At 42.1% G+C, this 25,366-nt stretch overlaps 2 protein-coding genes across 5 annotated transcripts in view; one reads left to right on the forward strand and one right to left on the reverse strand.

The window, feature by feature from the left end:
• Positions 1–25,366, forward strand: part of LOC147029355 (uncharacterized) — a 102,415-nt gene that overhangs the window by 29,903 nt on the left and 47,146 nt on the right. The gene's annotated exons all lie outside the window — the stretch shown is intronic.
• Positions 1–25,366, reverse strand: part of LOC147029356 (persulfide dioxygenase ETHE1, mitochondrial-like) — a 55,663-nt gene that overhangs the window by 3,942 nt on the left and 26,355 nt on the right. For 2 of the 3 annotated variants that reach the window (XM_085872361.1, XM_085872360.1), the window contains exons 4-5: positions 2,100–2,229; positions 1,718–1,807 (exon numbers count right to left, since the gene is read on the reverse strand). In XM_085872361.1, the coding sequence (XP_085728487.1) occupies positions 1,718–1,807; positions 2,100–2,229 (220 nt within the window). The remainder of the gene's footprint in view (positions 1–1,717; positions 1,808–2,099; positions 2,230–25,366) is intronic. The other variant, XM_085872362.1, reaches the window with a different exon arrangement.

A 25,366-nucleotide genomic window follows, 5' to 3' on the forward strand; every position in this document is an offset into this window, starting at 1 on the left:
GTGTTTGTGTGTTTGTTTGTCACGCTGCTCCCCCTACAGTTCTTGCCCAATTACATCCAGACTTGCGACAGAGGATCATCCCAATACCAATTAATGTACAGGGATGTTTTTATCTTTGCAGGTCATCTTGGGGCATGAGGGGGGGGGTGGGGGGATGCAAATTCTCGATGTAAGTATGCATCGTGTAGCGCCACTTCCATATTGGGGAGGGTATTACAAGTCTTCACCATTTACAGTGCAGTATTCTTTTTTCCACATCTTCCAGTGTGGTGAGGTGTTTTGAATTGCAGGCAGTCGGTATGTCTTTGCTTCATGCACGTAACCCGGGTTATTTATTTTTCCTATACAGAGCTGTCACTTGCCTATACACTGCCCAAATATAGGTTTGCATCAGAAGGATGTGTTGCATGCTTGGAACAAGATCGCCCATAGGGTGGGTACTCTGCTGGTATCTACAGTAATTAATCATCGCCGGTTATTCTTATTCATCAGATCTATTTAATCTTTCTGGGTGTTCCCCGGGATCTGTTCATCTTCAACTCAGGTTTTCTCTTTATTTACATTCACTGAGGCCAATGTCATGGAATTTTAATATCAGCTTTAATTACTCTGCTGATGATACCTTTAATCTATCTGTTCATTTAACCTGTTACTGAACTCCTGTCTCTGAAAATCAAACATGGATGTCTATGAACTTTCGAAAGCTAATTGCTGTTAAGACGACTATGCTAGTCCTTGGCTTTCCATCTTATTCTTTAAAATATCCAGCTCCAGATGATACATGGAGACCATCTGATCTCTGCTTCCACTGTTTTAAGTCTTGGTGTCACTATGGACCCATTTCTTTCTTCTATTCTGCACATTGCCAAACTCGGCAAATCTATCTTCTTCCATCTGCAGTACATTGCCAAATAATGAAACTTTGGGTTGTGTTTTCAAAAGGATATACTTGGTATACTGCAACTCACTGTCATAAAGTGACCTGCCTCTTCTATCAAGCCTTTACAACTCATAGTGACCAGGCTTGTAGTTAAAACTCAAATTTGAGCACGTCATTATAATCCTCAAAAATCTTCACCGAGTCCCAGCACGCCAACATATAGCTTTAAAGAATATTGGCAATAACCTCTAAAGCCAAACATAAGTTGATTCCTGCCTATTTATTTGACCTGATCAATCCTGACATCCCTGAAAAGAAAAGAAAAAACACAAGGGTCCAACAATGGGAATTTCCTAGTAGTTTCTCGTACCAGAGTTAAGATTTTTGGGGATCAAGCATACTTCAAATATGCTTGTCCACTGTGGGACTGGCTGCCATTAAAAATTCACACAACCTCAAATACCATAGCTTTTGTTGCTTTGAACAAACTTTTACTCATCTTCACTTTTTCTTTTTTGTAAAACACTGAGGTTTTGCTCAGAAATGAAAAGCACGACTTCATAATTTGTTTCTTCAGGCAGAAAGGCTCCATCATAAAGAACAAACAAATCTATTCCATCACAAGCACATTTGTCAAAGTGTGAAACGCACAGCATTTACAACTTGATCTCATTAACCACACACGTACCTGCAGCCACCTGATGGTAGGAGGCATGAACAATGGTAAATACATATTCACTTTCATAATCCAGTGATAAGTAACTTTATTCTACCAATGTGATGAGATCAGGCTTGAAACAAAAAGGAAGTGAAGAAAGTTCTGTCTGTGGAAATCACCAGTGTAATCATGCGCTGGGAAAAGCAGGCAATCATCTGGTAGAGAAAAGATCTTCTCGTGAACAGACTTGTACAAACGATGAGTACTACCTGAACCCAACACAGAACACGCCCATACATGCATGATAATCCTCAAATAGCAAATTACAATGACGACTTAAATATCGGTACAACAATATCCTCAATACATTCAAAATAGACAATGCAACACCAAGCATTGATAAGAGCTGCAATGGCATATTTGGTATCACAATTAACCTGATATAACAAGGTTGGTTTGGTTATGCGGGAATGAAAGCATTATGTTTATATCCCATGTGACTAAAACCAACCATCTCGTCACTACATGTGACCTTTGTTTGTTGTCATCTTATCTGCTTACCCTGCTTGTAGTCTGTTCGGCCACAGCCACGGATCAAGAGGGCATCTCCAGTGAAAGCCATGCTCTGGTCTGACATCACAAATGTGAGGCAGCCATCTGTGTGACCCGGTGTTGATCGCACTTCCAGGGTCTGTGTTCATGCAAGGGAAGGGAAGAGTTTTCGTTTCTAACCTCACCTATCGCAACACCATAAATCTCAATAAAACTGGTTCAAGATTTTTCTCCACAAGGAGAAAAGTCATGAATGAAACTTGCCAATAAGATCACTGGCCATTCTGAATTCTGCAAGGCTTTCAGTCATATTAAAGCCATGTCATGTGATTATGAATTTATCAGAACCATTCTGGACAAAAATAAATAAATAAATAAATTGCACTTTGTCCAGAACAAACTTTCTGCATAAGTGAATTCACAATCTATTAATAGAATCAAAATGTAACATTAACCTTTTTTTTTTTTGGAAACGCTGATGAGGCTCATTTGAGAACTAAAAATAACTACACCAAGTTATATATCAACTGAACCTCAAGTTAATAGCATTCTTCTTCTTCTTCTTCCAATCGTATGTACTCCATGGACGACCTCACAATTAGAGTGTGAGTAGTCTCTTTACAACATTATATTAGAACGTGAATACATCTTTCAAATATATAATATGAGAACGTGAATACATCCATTAAATATATCACATTAGAACGTGAATACATCCAGATTATGTTAACGTGAATGTTAACCAGATTGTTTAATAAAGTTTTGGAAAGTGAGAGGATGCCGGAGGAGTGGAGATCAAGTGTATTGGTTCCGATTTTCAAGAATAAGGGTGATGTGCAGAGCTGTGGAAATTATAGAGGGATGAAGTTGTTAAGCCACACCATGAAGTTGTGGGAAAGAGTGTGGAAGCTAGGTTGAGAGGAGAGGTGACGATCTGTGAGCAGCAATATGGGTTTATGCCAGGAAAGAGCACCACTGATGCAATGTTTGCTTTGAGAATGTTGATGGAGAAGTATAGGGAAGGCCAGAAGGAGTAACATTGTGTGTTTGTGGATTTAGAGAAAGCTTATGATAGGGTGCCAAGAGAGGAGCTGTGGTATTGTATGAGGAAGTCGGGAGTGGTGGAGAAGTATGTGAGGATCGTGCAGGATATGTATGAAGACAGTGTGACAGCGGTGAGGTGTGCGGTAGGAATGACGGACCGGTTTAAGGTAAAAGTGGGATTGCACCAAGGATCGACTCTGAGCCCTTTCCTGTTTGCAATGGTGATGGACAGGTTGACGGACGAGATCAGACTGGAGTCCCCATGGACTATGATGTTCGCGGATGACATCATGATCTGTAGGGAGAGTAAGGAGCAGGCTGAGGCGAGCCTTGAGCGGTGGAGGTACGCACTGGAGAGAAGGGGAATGATAGTCAGTCGGAGTAAGACGGAATACATGTGCGTAAATGAGAGAGAGGGTGGTGGTATGGTGCGGTTGCAAGGAGTTGAGGTGGGGAAGGTGGATTGGTTTAAATACTTGGGATCAACTGTCCAAAGTAACGGAGAGTGTGGGAGAGAAGTGAAAAAGAGAGTGCTGGCAGGATGGAGTGGGTGGAGAAGAGTTGCAGGAGTGATTTGTGACAGAAGAGTAGCTGCAAGAGTGAAGGGGAAAGTATATAAGACGGTAGTGAGACCAGCTATGTTGTATGGTTTGGAGGCGGTGGCACTAACAAAAAGACAGGAAGCGGAGCTGGATGTGGCAGAGTTAAAGATGCTGCGATTCTCGTTGGGAGTGACGAGCATGGATAGGATAAGAAATGAGTACATTAGAGGGAGAGCGCAGGTAGGACGGTTTGGAGACAAAGTGAGAGAGGCGAGATTGAGATGGTTTGGACATGTGCACAGGAGGGAAGCGGAATTTATCGGGAGAAGGATGTTGAAGATGGAGCCGCCAGGCAGGAGGAGAAGAGGAAGGCCAAAGAAGAGGTTCATGGATACGGTGAGGGCGGACATGTGGGTGGTTGGAGTGTCAATGGAAGATGTGGAGGATAGAGCGAAATGGAGACGGTTGGTCCGCTGTGGCGACCCCTAACGGGAGCAAGCCGAAAGAGGAAGAAGAAGAATTAGAACGGGAAACACATATTAACTATATTCTATTAGAACATGAATACATCTATGAACTGTATTACATTAGAACATGAATACATCTCTTGACTGTATTACATTAGAACGTGAATACATCTTTTAAGGATATTACATTAGAACGTGAATACATCTTTTAAGGATATTACATTAGAACATGAATACACACAATAACTATATTTCATTAGAATGTGAATAAATGTATGAACTATATTACATTAGAACGTGAATACATCTATCAACTATATTTTATAAGAACGTGAATACACATATGAACTATATTATATTGGAACATGAATACATCTATGAACTATATTATATTAGAACGTGAATACATCTATCAACTATATTATATAAGAACGTGAATACCTCAATTAACTAGATTATATTAGAATGTGAATACATCTATTAACTATATTATATTGGAACAGTAATACATCCATTAACTGTATGAAATTAGAACGTGAATACATCTATTAACTTTATTGCATGAGAACTTGAATACATCTATTAACTCTATTATATGAGAATGTGAATAGATATATCAACTATATTACATTAGAATGTGAATACCTCAATTAACTATATTATATGAAAACGTGAATACATATATTAACTTCATTACATGAGAACGTGAATACATCTCTGAACTATATTACATTAGAACGTGAATACATACATTAACTATATCATATTAGGACATGAATACCTCAATAAACTATATTATATTAGAACGTGAATACATCTATGAACTATATTATATTAGAACGTGAATGCATCTACAAACTATATTACATTAGAATGTGAATACATCGATTAACTATATTACATTAGAACGTGACTACATCTATGAACTACATTATATTAGAACGTGAATACATCTATTAACTCTATTATATGAGAATGTGAATAGATATATCAACTATATTACATTAGCATGTGAATACTCAATTAACTATATTGTACGAGAACGTGAATACATGTATTAACTATATTATATTGGAACGTGAATATTTCTATTAACTATATAATATGACAACGTGAATACATCTATTAACTATATTATATTAGAACATGACTACATCTTTTCACGATCTTCTATTCGAACGTGAATACGTCCAATAACTAAATTATATTATAAAGTGAATTCATCTATCAACTGTATTACATTAGAACGTGAATACATCTATTAATATGAACTATATTACTTTAGAACATGAATACATCTATCAACTATATCATATTAGAACATGAATACATCTATGAACAATATGATATTAGAATGTGAATGCATCCATTAATGATATTACATTAGAACATGAATACACATGTTAACTATTTGACATTAGAACGTGAATACATCTATGAACCATATTATATTAGTACGTGAATACATATATTAACTTTATTACATTAGAACGTGAATACATCTATTAACTATATTACATTAGAACATGAATACATACATTAACTATGTCATTTTAGAACGGGAAACATATTAACTATATTCTATTAGAACATGAATAAATCTATGAACTATATTACATTAGAACATGAATACATCTCTTAACTATACTACATTAGAACGTGAATACATCTATTAACGATATTACATTAGAACGTGAATACACACATTAACTATATTACATTAGAATGTGAATAAATCTATGAACTATATTACATTAGAACATGAATACACACATTAACTATATTTCATTACAACATGAATACATCTCTTTACTATGTTACATTAGAAAGTGAATACACATATTAACTATGTCATTTTAGAACGGGAAACATATTAACTACATTCTATTAGAACATGAATAAATCTATGAACTATATTACATTAGAACATGAATACATCTCTTAACTATATTACATTAGAACGTGAATACATCTATGAACAATATGATATTAGAATGTGAATGCATCCATTAATGATATTACATTAGAACATGAATACACATATTAACTATTTGACATTAGAACATGAATACATCTATGAACTATATTATATTAGAACGTGAATACATCTATGAACAATATGATATTAGAATGTGAATACATCCATTAACGATATTGTATTAGAACGTGAATACATATATCAACTATATCACATTAGAACGTGAATACATCTATTAACTATATTACATTAGAACATGAATACACATCAACTATATGACATTGGAACGTGAATACGTCTCGGAACTATATTATATTAGAACGTGAATACATATATTAACTTTATTACATTAGAACGTGAATACAAATATTAACTTTATTACATTAGAAAGTGAATACATCTATTAACTATATTACATTAGAACGTGAATACATATATTAACTATGTTCTATTAGAATGTGAATACCTCAATAAACTATATTATATTAGAACGTGAATACATATATTAACTATGTTCTATTAGAATGTGAATACCTCAATAAACTATATTATATTAGAACGTGAATACATCTATTAACTATATTACATTAGAACGTGAATACATCGATTAATTATATTAAATTAGAACATGAATACTAACTATAATATCTTAGAAGATGAATACATCAATTAATTAGATTATATTAGAATGTGAATACATCTATTCACGAGATTATATAAGAACGTGAATACATCTATAAACCATATTACATTAGAATGTGAATACATCGATTTACTATATTACATTAGAACGTGAATACATCAATGAACTATATTATATTAGAACGTGAATACATCTAACTATATTTTAATTGAACGCGAATACCTCAGTAACTATATTATATTAGAACGTGAATACATCTATTAATTGTGGTGTTGGTGCAGTGGTGAGGGCAGCGGCTTGGGATCCAAAAGGTCCTGAGTTCAAGCCCCGTTGGGCCACTGAATTAATACACCAGGGGGTTGACTCAGCCCGTCATCCTTCCGAGGTCGGCGAATTGAGTACCAGTGTACTGGGCCGGTGAAAACCCTGGTTAAAATAGGTGTACCATATCCCTGTGTCGGAAGAGGCGACCAGGGTTGCGTCAGGAAGGGCATCCGGCGTAAAACATGTGCGAAATCAGTATGCGGATCATACGGATGATCCGCTGTGGCGACCCCGAAAAGGGAGCAGCCGAAAGAAGAAGAAGAAGAAGAGTGAATACATCTATTATTATTATTATATTAGAACATTAACACTAACTATAATATCTTAGAACATGAATACATCTATTAACTATATGATATTAGAACGTGAATACATCCATTAACTATATTACATTAGAACGTTAATACATATATTAACAATATTGTATTAGAACGTGAATACATCCATTAACTATGTTAGATTAGAACGTGAATACATCTATTAATGATATTACATTAGAACGTGAATACACATTAACTATATAATATTAGAACGTGAATACATCTATTAATTATATTACATTAGAACGTGAATACATCTATTAACTTTATTGCATGAGAACGTGAATACATCCATTAACTATGTTACATTAGAATGTGAATACACATATTAACTATATTATATTAGAACGTGAATACATCTATTAACTTTATTGCATGAGAACGTGAATACATCCATTAACTATATTGTATTAGAACGTGAATACATCCATTAACTATGTTATATTAGAACGTGAATACATCTATTAACTATATTTTAATTGAACGCGAATACCTCAGTAACTATATTATATTAGAACGTGAATACATCTAATAATCCTGGTGTTGGCGCAGTGGTGAGGGCAGCGGCTTGGGATCCAAAAGGTCCTGAGTTCAAGCCCCGTTGGGCCACTGAATTAATACACCAGGGGGTTGACTCAGCCCGTCATCCTTCCGAGGTCGGCGAATTGAGTACCAGTGTACTGGGCCGGTGAAAACCCCGGTTAAAATAGGTGTACCATATCCCTGTGTCGTAAGAGGCGACCAGGGTTGCGTCAGGAAGGGCATCCGGCGTAAAACATGTGCGAAATCAGTATGCGGATCATACGGATGATCCGCTGTGGCGACCCCTAAAAGGGAGCAGCCGAAAGAAGAAGAAGAAGAAGAAGAAGAAGAGTGATTACTATTATTATTATTATATGAGAACATGAATACTAACTATAATATCTTAGAACATGAATACATCTGTTAACTATATGATATTATAACGTGAATACATCCATTAACTATATTACATTAGAACGTTAATACATATATTAACAATATTGTATAAGAACGTGAATACATCCATTAACTTTGTTAGATTAGAACGTGAATACATCTATTAACGATATTACATTAGAACGTGAATACACATTAACTATATTATATTAGAACGTGAATACATCTATTAATTATATTACATTAGAACGTTAATACATATATTAACTATATTGTATGAGAACGTGAATACATCCATTAACTATGTTACATGAGAATGTGAATACACATATTAACTACATTATATTAGAACGTGAATACATCTATTAACTTTATTGCATGAGAACGTGAATACATCCATTAACTATATTGTATTAGAACGTGAATACATCCATTAACTATGTTACATTAGAACGTGAATACATCTATTAACGATATTACATTAGAACGTTAATACACATTAACTATATTATATTAGAACGTGAATACATCTATTAATTATATTATATTAGAACATGAATACTAACTATAATATCTTAGAACATGAATACATCTATTAACTATATTATATGAAAACGTGAATACATGCATTAACTATTTTATATTACAACGTGAATACATCTATTAACTATATTACATTAGAATGTGAATACATCAATTAACTGGATTACATTAGAACGTGAATACATCAATGAACTATATTATATTAGAACGTGAATACATCTATTAACTATATTTTATTAGAACGCGAATACCTCAATTAACTATATTGTATTAGAACATGAATACATCGATTAATTATGTAATATTAGAACATGAATACGAAGTATAATATCTTAGAACATGAATACCTCTATTAACTATATAATATGAGAACGTGAATACATGCATGAACTATATTGTATTAGAACGTGAATACATCCATCAACTATATTACATTAAAACGTTAATACATCTATTAGCTATATGATATTAAAACGTGAATACATCCATTAACTAGATTACATTCGAACGTTAATACATATATTAACTATATTGTATTAGAACGTGAATACATCCATTAACTATGTTACATTAGAACGTGAATACATCTATTAACGATATTACATTAGAACGTGAATACACATTAACTATTATATTAGAACGTGAATACATCTATTACATTAGAACGTTAATACATATTGTTGCGGATTCGCGCCCGCCGGCGTGCGAGCGGCCACGTAACTCGAATCGCGGCACGTCGCCCACCGGACGGACAATCCCGTCGTGACCCTCTCGGACTAACGCCGGGAACTAGTCACGGGTGGACCTTTCAGCCTCACCACGATCGTGCCAACCGCCCCCCCCGCGTGGAATAGGGTTGCTCGCCAAATTCGACCTTCCTAAGTACCCACACGGAGGGTAGACCGGGCGATCGCACCTCGCCGCAGGTCGACTTCGTACACGGGCCACTTTAAGCGACCCGTTCCGTACTATCGGGATAACCGAGCGGTGTTATCGTCGGCCTATACGGTTCGATTAATTATCGGGAGTTTTAGCCCACGACCAACCCTTTACGTGAAGTAAGATGGAGATTCAATAAAGGAAAAGACGAAGCGAAACGGGAAAACACTTCAACATGAAGCACATTTATTTCGCGATGAACGGAAAGCACACATATACAATTACACCAAAAGCAAATGTAAAAGAAGAAGAAACACAATAATACACAAAAAGCAAATGCAACAATTCAGATCTCACCGACTACCGAGCACACGGCAACACTTATGCAGTTTTTCTTCACAGACGGCGCCGACAACACATACACTCAAAGCAAAAGAAAAGGACCACCCTCAAGGATGAGGGGGGTAGGCGGGCCTGGGGCCGAGACCGCGTCGGGCCTACCCGTCTGATGATGAGCCGCAAGATGGCGGTGGCGCCCCGACTCCGCGGGCCTCGCGGACAGTGTCTGGTAGGGGGTGGGAACGGGGCCCCCTTCTCGCACTATCTCAGCGCGGGGGGAAACAGCAGGGGGTTGTTGATGCTCGGGGGAAGGAGGATATGTCCCTGTCTCGGGTCCCGCGACGAGCGTCTCCACCACGACCTCGGTCACGCCGCCGGCCTCTCCCTCCGCAGCTCCCCGACTCCGACACGAGCACCCCCTCGACCGCCTTCGCCGCCGCAACCTCTCCACAGCTCCGTCCAACCGCCTTCTCCGACTCCTCTCTTGACTCGTCCCAACTCTTCACTGACTCCGAACTCTTAACTGACTTGACTGACGAACGCAGCCCCTTATATGCCCCGTGGCCTCGCTCCTTCAACTTCGACCCTTTACATCCGACCCTTCACCTCTAACTGGCTCCCCATTGGACCGAGGAAAAGTGGGCGTGAATGCTTTTTGATCCATGAATTTGCATATAGCGATATTACTCCAACGCGCCTGGAGGCGGGGCCAAATCGCCCCACGCTCGCCGATAGGACGGAACAGAAGTGGGCGTGAGTCGTTTTTGATCCGTTTTCTTCGGAAAGGCCGGCGCTTTTGCACCCCTGCTCGGTGCGCGCCCTGCACGAGTCCAGTATCGGTGCCCACAAGCGGCGCAGAAATGGCGGCGATGCGATGGTTGCGAGAGCGAGATGTGACGGTAAAGGTCGTGGCTGTTGGCGTTGTTGTTGTTGTGAAGCGGCGTTGCGGCTGGTGGTTGTTGTGTGATGGCTGTTGATACGTGGTTGGTGGTGGTAGTAATGGCGGCTGGTCCAAAATAAAGATAGTAAAAGAAAAACGGCTATCTAGAAGGGTCGCAGCCCGCATGAATGACATTTATTCCCTCTAAACAACGGGTTTGGGCCTAACTACACATATACTTACAGAGATATCTCACCTAAGGGACCTGAATGGTGGTTTGCGAATTTCGTCAACCACAACACTACCCCCTCCCCTTTTTACAGACTCGTCCCGAGTCGTCAAATTTTCATGTGCCATCATGTGTAGTTTTCCCCTAGTACATTTTACCTACGGATCCCCCTGAGTGCGACATTCATGGTATCCGTGTCCCCAAAATAAATAACCTGAGGGCTGAGTAACTACCTAAACAAACTCACTCACACGGACGACTTAAATAAAATTGCCGGCGCTAAGACAAACATGCCGGGGGCGCACTCATATTTACAGTACATCTTACCTTAACTTACAAATTTTACACTAAACCATGGCCCAGGATCAATGAACTCTGCAAAAAGAAAGCAGTTAGCAGGGAGCCAGGCTGCTCGCATGCTGTCTCTGACTCAAACAATGCAGGTGACAGGGAACGTGGCCGGCTGCTCACACGCAGTCCAAGGCCTTCCCTTTTGAACTGAACGCAGTGAACATCAACGGTGCATGGGCTGCACAAACGTAGTCTCCGTGCCAGCTCAAGTGGCACACGCAATGAACACAACGAATGGATGGATGAATGGTTTGAACTGAACGCAAACACGGTGCACATGCCGCCACTGCAGGCCCGTGTTGTAGCTGCCAACAGGGCAGTTCTTGCAGCTTGCAAACTGTTGCTTTCTGATCCTGGCGCACATGGCAATGAACAGGGGGGGCAAGCAAAAATTGAACGGGGCTGGTGAACAGGGGCAGTGGGCATGGCATGGCAAAGGCTGCAGGCAAACACAGCCTGCAGAAGAAGGCCGCTGCAGGCAAACACAGCCAGCAGATGAACTGGCCGGCACAGGCCTTGCAGAAAACAGCCAGCCGGCAGATGAAGTGGGCCGGCACAGGCCTTGCAGAAAAACACGGCCAGCAGATGAAGTGGCCGGCACAGGCCTTGAAGCAAAACACGGCCAGCCGATGGCACAGGCCTTGCAGCAAAACAACAGCTGCCGATGAAGTGGGCCGGCCTTTGCTTTGCAGCAACGCAGCCAGCAGATGAAGCTGGCCAGCCTTTGCCGTTCAGTGGAGGTTGGTGGAGGGAGTGCAGTGGTGCTGGCCACTCGGAAGGCGGGCTCGGACCTACCCTACGGTCTCCCTCCCAACCTATCGCCTTTGCCTGTCATTGTCTATACCCACTCCCTTAATTTGTCAAACCCCAATTTAGCCCCAACTTATTTTTTTATTATTATTATTTTTTTACTTCCCCACTATAAATCGTCCCCTAACCCCCTGTACTGTCCTTGTTCGGCTAACCTATTCTGTCACCTAGCCTACTCCCAACCCCTACGTTCCCTTCCCGGAGGGAAATAAGGGAGAGCTAACGTCCTGTGTCGAGGCCCAACGAAGCCTCAGGATGGCCTCCCCAGAGTTCAGCGATCTATAACACAAAGTGGGTCCAGCGGCCCACAACGAGAGCGAGGGGATGGATGGTGCGGAGGGGTACACTTCCTATCTACCCTAACCATTTAACTGTTAAACTACCCCGGGGCTTTCAACAAGCGCCTCTCGCTTAAACTATTGGTTCTAACAACCCAGATTCCCGTCGCCTGTGTTGGTGTCCTCACAATTTCGGGCCTCGCCCCCCAATTTTCTCTCCGTGCCCTCACACGGTCTCATGGCTGGGACACGTGGCTCCCTTTGGCAGGCACGACCCTCTGCCGAATCTCCCGCTATGGCACCCCCGGGCACTACACTGCCTCCGAGCCTACCAGCTCCCTAACACCGGGGAGTGCCCCCCATGGCACCTCCCCTGAAACGCACACGTGGCAGGCTGGCTTCCCGGGCCCCTTTCCGAGGGTCACCCGTGCCCACAACACTGCCCACGCGGCTAATGGCGCCCCGGGCCCCCGCACCAAGCAGGCGCACCCGTGCCCACTACGCTATCCCGGCCCCCCATGGGCCCTTGGCCTACCACGGCCGACTAGCCTGGTGCCCAGGGTACCCACTCAGCGATACTCACCTTTCGCAGCCACGCTCCCAGCCCGTCAACAGGGCTCCTGCACCCCTCCAAACGGGTTTCGAGCCTACACTCCCACCAACAACAAAAAATCTCCATTTTTCAATTTGACTAACCCCCTATCTCAGTCTACACTGACCCCGGGGTCCCTTGGGCGGGAGTCACTCCTCCCCCCAATCACTCATCGCACCATGCATTCCCCATTCGCTCCACTCACACAGACCCGCTGGCCTCACTCACTCACCAAGCACATGCTTCCACTTCACTCACCAACTCTCTTCAACACACACACCACTGAACTCTGCCATCCTTCTAACTACCTCCCCTAACTAACTCGTGCTCCCACGTCGTCCCTTACACTAAAGCACGTTCCTTTTAACACTACGTAGCTAAACTACGTCAACTCTACACATCCAAAGGCTGTCACTGTCTCCAATTAATCCCATTAATTAATTTCCCAACCTAAATCTGACTACAATCCCTCTAACTAATCCATTCCACGGGCCCCATGAGGACTTACCCCTGCCCCATGGAGCCAGTCTAACTAAGCTAACCCTTCCCCCTAACTAGTTTCCATCCTGTGCCCAGGTAAGGGGGTCTTCCACCCCTTGCCCAGGAATCCTGTGCACCCGAAAGTGAGGCTTGCTTTTTTTTTTTCACATGCGCAGCACCAGCGCGGCAACTCGCATCTCGCGCACTTTGCACCTGCCCGTGACGTCATGCAGCTGCACGTGTTCCTCGTCCCTCCTTGGACGGTACTATCCGGCAGGGATACCCCTCCTGCCGGATTCCAACCCCGCGTGCAGCCATGACGTCACCGTGCGCATTAAAAAAAACAAGCCCCACGTCTCGAGGGGTTCCCCACGCGAACACATGTGCTTTGCCCGTTGGAGCTTAACACACACGATCGCGTGGAGAACCCGTCCGGTCCAAATGCATAATCCTGCCTAAACTTTGTCCGTCCGCGGGATCGGTAAATCCACCGCGTGCGTTTCCGGACCGGGACTTCACTCTCGCAAGCGAGCACTTGGGGGCCTCGTGCTCAATGCTGGGTGAACCCGGCACGGTGCGCAAAACATCTACAGCCGCTACTCGGCTTTCTTTCCTCTCATGTCGCCGTTGTCGCCATTCGACCCACGCACACCTGCGTGTTACGACGCTAACACACCTCACCATTAAACTCACACCGGGAGACGCGGCTGCATGTTCACACATGCCCACCGACATCTCCCTTACATACCGCTCTCTCACACACACACACGGTCTCCCTTGCACTCGGCCGTTCACTCACGCATGCCATCTCCCTCGCACACGTGGCTCCACTCACTCGCGGCCTTCCACTCACTCGTGCCATTTCCCTCACACAAACCACACCACTCACACACGCGGGGGCACTCACCCACGGTGCCTCACTCATACTGGCCGTTTCACTCACACACACGGCCTCTTCCACTTGCGGTGCCCCTTTTACACACGGCGTGCTGGGAAGCACGTACTCCAGCACAATCGCCACCACACCACTCACACACGGGGTCGCTTCCACACACGGGGACGCACTCACACCTTGCACCACACACACAGGGACAACCACACTGGGGATTCGTGTCCCCACAAGGGTCTCCGGGGCCTCTATCCCCCTCAAGCTTTCCGTGCACCTGTCCACAGCACTCCTCCCCTCGACCTCGCAAAGCACGACCGAACCCACCTGGTCGTGACTCGCCTCAAGGGGGAATACTCCCTCCCCTCGTTCCTGGAGGAGGCCATCCAACTGCTCGCACCGGGTCTCTACCCAGTCCGCGAGCTCACCCCCATTATCCTCCACTACCTCCGTGTGTGTGTGTGTGTGTGTGTGTGTGTGTGTGTGTGTGTGTGTGTGTGTGTGTGTGTGTGTGTGTCACTAACCTTGTCCAATTCACCCTCTATCTTCCGTGTCTCTATACATTTTATTCTTTCTGTCGTCTCCTCGTGTCTATTGGTCTCTGCTTCTTTCTGGCGTCTTTCCCTTATCTTTATGCAGGTCAACCTTGCTTTCTCCTTAAGTCGCTCCCGTCCTTCCCTGTTTTTCACGCCTTGCTCTTTCACGATCTCTGCGTACCTCCTCTTTGCTTTCCGTCTTAATTGTTCTTTTCTCTCCCTCCCAATTACTTTCACCTCGTCTCTTGTCTCCCGTGTCTCTATACATTTTCTCTCCTTGTTCCTTATTTCTGTCTCTTCCTGGTTCCTTTTTCCTTCCCATCTGAGTCGTTCTTTCTCTCTGAGCCCCATTAGCTGTTCGTTCTCCCTCCGGAGCTCCTCAATCTCCGTTGACTCCAATCTCGCTCTCCATTTTAGTTGTTCAATTTCACACTCATATAGTTGTTGTTTTCTCTCCCACTGTTCCTCCTGCTCTTTGTTTTCCAATCTCATTGTTTCTTTCAATTGGCTCATTTCCTTCCTGTGTTTCATTCGCTGTTCTCTCACTACTCTTCCTCGTTTCCTCTCCTGTCCTTCCTTCTCCAGTTTCATTTGGTTAATCTCCTTTTTGTGTTTCATTCGCTGCTGTCTCATTACTCTTCCTTGTTTCCTCTCCTGTGTTTCCTTATCCAGTTTCATGGTTTTCTTCATTTGGTTAATCTCCTTTTGTGTTTCATTCGCTGCTGTCTCATTACTCTTCCGCGTTTCCTCTCCTGTCTTTCCTTATCCAGTTTCATGGTTTTCTTCATTTGGTTCATCTCCATTTTGTGTTTCATTCGCTGTTCTTTGTCTATCTCCTCGTACTCCAGCCTCAGCTTTTCTTTCAATTGGTCAACCTCAGATTCATGTTCTTTTTGTTTTCTATTCCATTGTTCCTCTCGTTCTTCCCTCTCCAATCTCCTTGTGTCCTTCAATCTCCTGTTTTCCCCTTCCTGCTTCATTCCTTGCTCCTTCAACTTCTCCTCGTATTCCAACCTATTTTTTTCCTTTTGTCGTTCAGTTTCAAATTCATACTCTTTCAGTTTTTTATTCCACTGTCTCTCTTGTTCCTCGTTCTGCAATCTCATAGTTTCCTTTAATTGATGGATTTCTTTCTCCTGTCTCATTCCTTGTTCTTTGTATATCCTATTCCACTGTCTCTCTTGTTCCTCGTTCTGCAATCTCGTTATTTCTTTCAGTTGGCTGACTTCCTTCTCCTGTCTGATTCGTTCTTCCATCATTACTCTTTTTTGCATCTCATTCTGCAATCTCGTGGTTTCCTTTAATTGATGGATTTCTTTCTCCTGTCTCATTCCTTGTTCTTTCAGTACTCTTTCTTGTTCCTCATTCTGCAATCTCGTCATTTCTTTCAGTTGGCTGACTTCCTTCTCCTGTCTTATTTGTTCTTCCTTCATTACTCTTTTTTGCATCTCATTCTGCAATCTCATGGTTTCCTTCAGTTGGCTGATTTCCTTCTCCTGTCTGATTCGTTCTTCCATCATTACTCTTTCTTGCATCTCATTCTTTAATCTGGTCTTCGCTTCCAGCTGTTCGATCTGTACAGTGTGGTTCCTTAACGTTTCATTCTCTGTTGTCGTTCTTTCTTCTCTCACCATCCTCAACTCGTTTTGTAATTCCCTCTCTTTGTTTTGGTGTTTCTGTAACTCAGAAGCTTTCTTTTCCAATTCCTTTCTCATCTCCGCACACTCCGACTTTGCTTTGGCTTCGAATTGTTCAATCTGCTCAGTGTGGTTCCTTAACGTTTCATTCTCTGTTCTCTTCCTTTCCTCTTTTAACATCCTCAGTTCGTCTTGTAATCCTCTTTCTTTGTTTTCGTGTTTCAGTATCTCAGAAGTTTTTGTTTCCAATTCCTTTCTCAATTTGCGTGCTTCTTCACTCATTTCATCTCTTCTTTCCACCGCTTCCTCCTCAATTCGTCCCTTTTTTACTGTATTCATTTAGTTTTTTCTGCCATTCCTTTCCCATTCTAATCTCCCCTTCCAGGATTTCTCTTTTAAACTGGCTTGCCCTTACCTCTCGCTTCAGTAGTTCCAATTCTCCATCTTGTTCGCGTTTTTCCTTTTCGAGCTTTGTTTTCCTTTCTCCTTCCTCCCTCAATTCTCCCTGCAGTTCTTCGAACTGTTCTGACTTTTCCAGCAATTCCTCCGCCCTTTCCTCGAGCTGTCTCTCTCCTCTTTTTATCTTCCATTCTAGGCTTTCTCTTTCCTGATTGCCTGTTCTTATCTCTTCCTTCAATTGTTCCAACTCCCCATCGTGTTCACATTTTTTCTCTTCCAACTGTATTTCCCTCACTCTCCCCTCGAGTTCTTTGAACCGCCTTGCTTCCTCCAATAATTTTTCCATTAATTGTTTTACTTCCAAGTCGTGCTCCTTTTGTTTCTTTTCAAGCTCGGTTTTCCATTCTTCCTCCCATTGTTTCCTTTCCTGGGAGATACCAATCTGCTGTTCCTCTATTCTTTTGTTCAGTTTGCTCTTCGCATATTCCAACTGACGGGTATAAAACACTACCAAATTCTTTTTCCCACGTAATTTGTCGACTCTATTGGCCAAGTCATGTTTTTGCCACCGAATTCGTTCCAGTAAATCGTCCAATCGCTGTGTCCCCCCGTACACGTTTATTTTTCTGAAGCGCGTCTGCGTGCCGTTGTGACTCGTCCACTCCACGTTGCACCTCCTCGATATATTCTTCATAACGCTTCACCTTTTCCAAGACATCCCCCAATTGTGCCTGAAGCCTGCCAATGCTCGCATAGTCATCCTGCCACGCCTGCCATGGCACATGCCGTGACCACGTGCCTTGAACCGGTGACTGGGAGCTCACGCCTCGTGCTGTGCCATTAATATCAGCCCGCTCCGTGCTGCCATTGTGCGACTCCGTTTGCCGGCAAAGTTCGTGCTCAAGCCGCTCCCACTGACCACAGTTAGTGGTGGGGTTATAATTATAAAAAGAACCGACGTGGGCCATGGATCCTACATGACGACACATACCTAATACCCCCGGCTCCCGCTCGCCTTGAGACGCCATCTTATTTCTCGTAAAGGGTTAATTTAGCTCGCTCGTAATTTGGAGGGAATCGGGGGTCGCTCCTCTCACCCCTGGACCGATTCCCGTGAATTTAGCTGGAGACAGGAGAGCCCGTTTTCCCGTTCTCCGATACCAGTGCCGCGAGGAGGGCGATGAGTTTATATCGCACGACCTGACACCAGTGTTGCGGATTCGCGCCCACCGGCGTGCGAGCGGCCACGTAACTCGAATCGCGGCACGTCGCCCACCGGACGGACAATCCCGTCGTGACCCTCTCGGACTAACGCCAGGAACTAGTCACGGGTGGACCTTTCGGCCTCACCACGATCGTGCCAACCGGCCCCCCGCGTGGGATAGGGTTGCTCGCCAAATTCGACCTACCTAAGTACCCACACGGAGGGTAGACCGGGCGATCGCACCTCGCCGCAGGTCGACTTCGGACACGGGCCACTTTAAGCGACCCGTTCCGTACTATCGGGATAACCGAGCGGTGTTATCGTCGGCCTCGACGGTTCGATTAATTATTGGGCGTTTTAGCCCACGACCAACCCTTTACGTGAAGTAACATGGAGATTCAATAAAGGAAAAGACGAAGCGAAACGGGAAAACAGTTCAACATGAAGCGCATTTATTTCGCGATGAACGGAAAGCACACATATACAATTACACCAAAAGCAAATGTAAAAGAAGAAGAAACACAATAATACACAAAAAGCAAATGCAACAATGCAGATCTAACCGACTACCGAGCACACGGCAACACTTATACAGTTTTACTTCACAGACGGCGCCGACAACACATACACTCAAAGCAAAAGAAAAGGACCACCCTCAAGGATGAGGGGGGTAGGCGGGCCTGGGGCCGAGACCGCGTCGGGCCTACCCGTCTGATGATGAGCCGCAAGATGGCGGTGGCGCCCCGACTCCGCGGGCCTCGCGGACAGTGTCTGGTAGGGGGTGGGAACGGGGACCCTTCTCGCACTATCTCAGCGCGGGGGGAAACAGGAGGGGGTTGTTGATGCTCGGGGGAAGGAGGATATCTCCCTGTCTCGGGTCCCGCGACGAGCGTCTCCACCACGACCTCGGTCGCGCCGCCGGCCTCTCCCTCCGCAGCTCCCCGACTCCGACACGAGCACCCCCTCGACCGCCTTCGCCGCCGCCACCTCTCCACAGCTCCGTCCAACCGCCTTCTCCGACTCCTCTCTTGACTCGTCCCAACTCTTCACTGACTCCGAACTCTTAACTGACTTGACTGACGAACGCAGCCCCTTATATGCCCCGTGGCCTCGCTCCTTCACCTTCGACCCTTTACCTCCGACCCTTCACCTCGAACTGGCTCCCCATTGGACCGAGGAAAAGTGGGCGTGAATGCTTTTTGATCCATGAATTTGCATATAGCGATATTACTCCAACGCGCCTGGAGGCGGGGCCAAATCGCCCCACGCTCGCCGATAGGACGGAACAGAAGTGGGCGCGAGTCGTTTTTGATCCGTTTTCTTCGGAAAGGCCGGCGCTTTTGCACCCCTGCTCGGTGCGCGCCCTGCACGAGTCCAGTATCGGTGCCCACAAGCGGGGCGGAAATGGCAGCGATGCGATGGTTGCGAGAGCGAGATGTGACGGTAAAGGTCGTGGCTGTTGGCGTTGTTGTTGTTGTGAAGCGGCGTTGCGGCTGGTGGTTGTTGTGTGATGGCTGTTGAGACGTGGTTGGTGGTGGTAGTAATGGCGGCTGGTCCAAAATAAAGATAGTAAAAGAAAAACGGCTATCTTGAAGGGTCGCAGCCCGCATGAATGACATTTATTCCCTCTAAACAACGGGTTTGGGCCTAAGGACACATATACTTACAGAGATATCTCACCGAAGGGACCTGAATGGTGGTTTGCGAATTTCGTCAACCACAACAATATATTAACTATATTGTATGAGAACGTGAATACATCCATTAACCATGTTACATTAGAATGTGAATACACATATTAACTATATTATATTAGAACTTGAATACATCTATTAACTTTATTGCATGAGAACGTGAATACATCCATTAACTATCTTGTATTACAACGTGAATACATCCATTAACTATGTTACATTAGAACGTGAATACATCTATTAACGATATTACATTAGAACATGAATACACATTAACTATATTATATGAGAACGTGAATACATCTATTAATTATATTAGAACATGAATACTAACTATAATATCTTAGAACATGAATACATCTATTCACTATATTATTTGAAAACGTGAATACATGCATTAACTATATTATATTAGAACGTGAATACATCTATTAACTATATTACATTAGAACGTGAATACATCTATGAACTATATTTTATTAGAACGCGAATACCTCAATTAACTTTATTGTATTAGAACATGAATGCATGAATTAATTATGTAATATTAGAACATGAATACTAACTATAATATCTTAGAACATGAATACATCTATTAACTATATAATATGAGAACGTGAATACATGCATTAACTATATTATATTAGAACGTGAATACATCCATCAACTATATTACATTAAAACGTTAATACATCTATTAACTATATTGTATAAGAACGTGAATACATCCATTAACTATATTATATTAGAACATGAATACCTCTATTAATTATATAATATTAGAACATGAATACTAACTTTAATATCTTAGAACGTGACTTCACATATTAACTATATTATACAAGATCAGGAATACATCTATTAACTATATTATATTAGAACGTGAATACATCTATTAACTTTATTACATGAGAACGTGAATACATCCATTAACTATGTTACATGAGAACATGAATACATGAGAAAGTGAATACACATATTAACTATATTATATTGGAACAGGAATACATCTTTTAACTATATTATATTAGATCGTGAATACATCTATTAACTTTATTGCATGAGAACCGGAATACATCTATTAACTATATGATATTAGAACGTGAAATCATATATCAACTAAATTACATTAGAATGTGAATACATCAATTAACTATATTATATTAGAACGTGAATATTTCTATTAACTATATTATTTGAGAACGTGAATATCTCTATTAACTGTATTATATTAGAAAGTGAATACATCTTTTCACTATAATCTATTCGAACGTGAATACCTCTATAAACTATATTATATTATAAAGTCAATACATCTATTAACTATATGACATTAGAACGTGAATACATCTATGAACTATATTATATTAGAACATAAATACATCGATTAACTATATGATATTAGAAAGTGAGTACATCCATTAACTATATTGTATTAGAACGTGAATGCATATATCAACTATATTACATTAGAACGTGAATACCCCGATTAACTTTCTTACATTAGAACGTGAATACATCTATTAACTATATTTTATAAGAACGCGAATACCTCAATTATCTATATTGTGTTAGAACGTGAATACATCTATTAATTATGCTAGTGCGTGCCTGTACGTGCAAAAAAATAGAAATAAATAAACTTTCAAACCGCGTGCCAGAAACAACCACACAGCCGTTCCTTCACTCTCGCATGCTCATACGTGCGTGGTCGTACATGCATGCCCGTACGTGCAACCCCCCCCCCCAAAAAAAAATATAAAAAAACTTTGAAACCGCGTGCTAGAAACAACCACCACACAGGCCGTTCCTTCGCTCTCTCTCGTGCCCGTACATGCAAAAAAAACAAATTAAACTTTCAAACAAACACACAGGCCGTTCCTTCGCTCTCGTAAATGATGACTGGATTGGGGCATTGTGTTGATCTATAAATGCGCATAAGAAATCGAGAAATTATTAGAATACAGTAAGTCATCACTATTCGAAAGTCCGTATGTTTTAACCCATAATGGGGAATCAGATTCCATTGCGCATGCACAATGCGCAGATTCGTTCCTTCGCTGTCATAAACGATGACTGGACTGGGGCATTGTGTTTATCTCTCTATAATTTGTCGAGAATATCGAGAAAGTACAGAAATCGAGAAAGAAAGAATACAGCCAGTCGAGAAACCAAGAAAGAATACCATAAGTCGTCACTATCCGGAAGTCCGGAGGTTAAGTCCTCACTGTCCGGAAGTTCGCCCAATTATTCGCAATTTAGTTTTAATGGACAATTATTCAATTAGCGCCAACGTATTTTGCCTTTTCGCAATGTCATCGCAAGGAAAAACACAAAGAGAAGAGAAGAGAAAAAAAGATAAAAACTTTCAAACAAACACACAGGCCGTTCCTTCGCTCTCGCATGCTCGTACATGCGTGGCCATTTAAGCTGCACAATGCCTTGCCTCGCATTCAGTGTTGTCTGCCAAGCGAGCAGCTCGTGCTTCGTCAGATTCCATTGCGCATGCACAGCTTCGTTCCTTCGCTGTCAAACGTTGACTGGATTGGGGCATTGTGTTTAAGAAAATCGAGAAAGAAATCGAGAATGAAAGAATACAGAAAGTCGATAAAGAGAAAAAAAAAATCGAGAAAGAATACAGTCAGTCGTCACTATCCGGAAGTCCGGAAGTTAAGTCCTCACTGTCTGGAAGTTCGCATATCGCAGTTACAATTATTCGCAATTTAGTTTTAATGGCCAATTATTCAATTAGCGCCAATGTATTTTGCCTTTTCGCAATGTCATCGCAAGGAAAAACACAAAGAGAAGAGAAGAGAAAAAAAAGAAAAAAAAAAATACGTGCATGGCCATACATGCAAAAAAAAACAACAACTTTCAAACAAATACACAGGCCGTTCCTTCGCTCTCGTAACCGACGACTGGATTGGGGCATTGTGTTTATCTATAAATGCGCATAAGAAATTGAGAAATCAGAATACAGCAAGTCATCACTATCCGGAAGTCCGTACGTTGTAACCCGTAATGGGGAACGCGGCTGAGAATCTCTTCCCCATCGGCCACGCCTACGCAGCAACACGTCCTTTCATTGGTTGGTAAATAAATGGCTATAACTTGGGAAGCACTTGTCTGATTAATATCAAACCTTGAAAAGGTACATACTCAGCTCCCCAGCAATATAGCTGGCAAGTTTCAATTAGATCGGACCAGTGGTTGTTGAGAAACAGTGGTCACACACACACACACACACACACACACACACACACACACACACACACACACACACACACACACACACACACACACACACACACACACACACACACACACACACACACACACACACACTGCTGGAATTATAGATTATATTAGAATGTGAATACATCCATTCACTATATTGTTTTGGAACGTGAATACATCTATTAACTATATATTAGAACGTGCATACATCTATTAACGATATTATATTAGAACGTGAATACATCTATTAATTATATTACATTGGAACGTGAATACTAACTATATTAGAATGTGAATACATCTATTAACTCAATTATATTAGAACGTGAATACATCTATTAACTATATTATATTAGAACGTGAATACATCTATTTATGATATATTAGAACATGAATACACTTATTAACTATAATATATTAGAACGTGAATACATCTATTAACTATATATTAGAACGTGCATACATCTATTAACGATATTATATTAGAACGTGAATACATCTATTAATTATATTATATTGGAACGTGAATACTAACTATATTAGAATGTGTATACATCTATTAACTCTATTATATTACAACGTGAATACATCTATTATCTATATTATATTAGAACGTGAATACATCTATTTACGATATATTAGAACATGAATACACTTATTAACTATAATATATTAGAACGTGAATACATCTATTAACTATACTATATTATAACATGAATACATCTATGGCAGTGAACGGCTGTCTTGAAGACTGGCAAGAAAGAATAAGATTGAAGAGAATATGGAAGTTGATTCCACAGGCGGGGAAAAAGAGGAACAAATGAGTGGAGGAGAGCAGTGAATCTGGATTTTGAGTGTTTCACCAAAAGGGGGTTGATGGTAGACAGAGTGTGCAATGCAGGAACCTGGAGGTGACAAAGCCTGAAAGGAGCAGAGGGATGAAAAAAAAATGAGGCAGAAGAAGACAGAGACCACTGAACTGTCTGCAATGGAAAAGAGATCCACTCATCTTCATCACAGGAGATTCTAATGATCTTGAAGGCCTTGGTTTCCACAGTGTCAGGCTGAGGAAGTTGTGAGGCAGAGGAGCCAGCCAAGAGGGGAGAGCAATATTCCATTAAGCCAAGGATGAAGGCCTTGTATGTGGGTAGGAGGTCAGGTGTAGCAAGGAAGGACTTTGGATGAAGGAGGGATGACCAGTCGATGACTGGCTTTGTCGGCCAACTTTGACATGTGGTTTGCCCAAGAAAGATTATGGCAGATAGTGAGACCCAGGAGTTTGAGATAATATTTGAGTTAAATCCTCAAGAGGATTGTTAAGAGAGTAGGTGAGGGTGTGGGGTAGGGGGAGCGGGGGTTGGAGAGCGAGAGAGCGAGAGAGCGAGAGAGCGAGAGAGAGAGAGAATTTGTCAGGATTGAAAGACACCAACTGTGTTTCTATCAAAGTCTGAAGAGAATGGAGAGGCTCCTGCTTCTGTATCTGGAGGAGGATAGAGATCATGCCAAAGGGTGGCGTAATCAGCAAATATGTAAATGGGGATTTAGTGAGTCAGACAAATCGTTGATCAAGACCAGGAATGGGACTGGGCCAGGAACACTGCCTTGGGACATTGCAGCCTTAACAGGGAGAGGATATGAAAATATTCCATTGAGAGTCACACATTAGTGAAGAGAGTAAAGAAAGTCAGTGTGTGGAGTTGGCCTTCGATGCTACAGCAGAGAGCTTGGAGAATAAGACAACATTCCAGATTACATCAAATGCACGAGATATGTCCAGAGAGACGGCTCTGAACTCATGTCTGACATTGAAGGCCTCCATTCATTGTTGAGCAAGTAAATGCAGCATGAAAAAAGTAGAGTGAACTGGTCTCAATCCAAATTGGTGATCTGAGATAAGGAAGAATTTCATATCAACTGTGATGATGGATTCCAAGACTTTGCTGATGATTGGAAGTAAGCTGATAAGTTTGTCATTGAGTTGCTCTGTTTTTGCACCTTTTATGTAGTGGAGTGATGTTGGCCAATTTTCAAGCAGATAGAAGATGACCTCAGGCATATGACAGGCT

Source organism: Eptatretus burgeri, chromosome 3 (genome assembly GCF_056783735.1).
Source record: "Eptatretus burgeri isolate ZD-2024b chromosome 3, Ebu_testis_v1, whole genome shotgun sequence".
In the NCBI taxonomy this organism is placed as follows: Eukaryota; Metazoa; Chordata; class Myxini; order Myxiniformes; family Myxinidae; genus Eptatretus; species Eptatretus burgeri.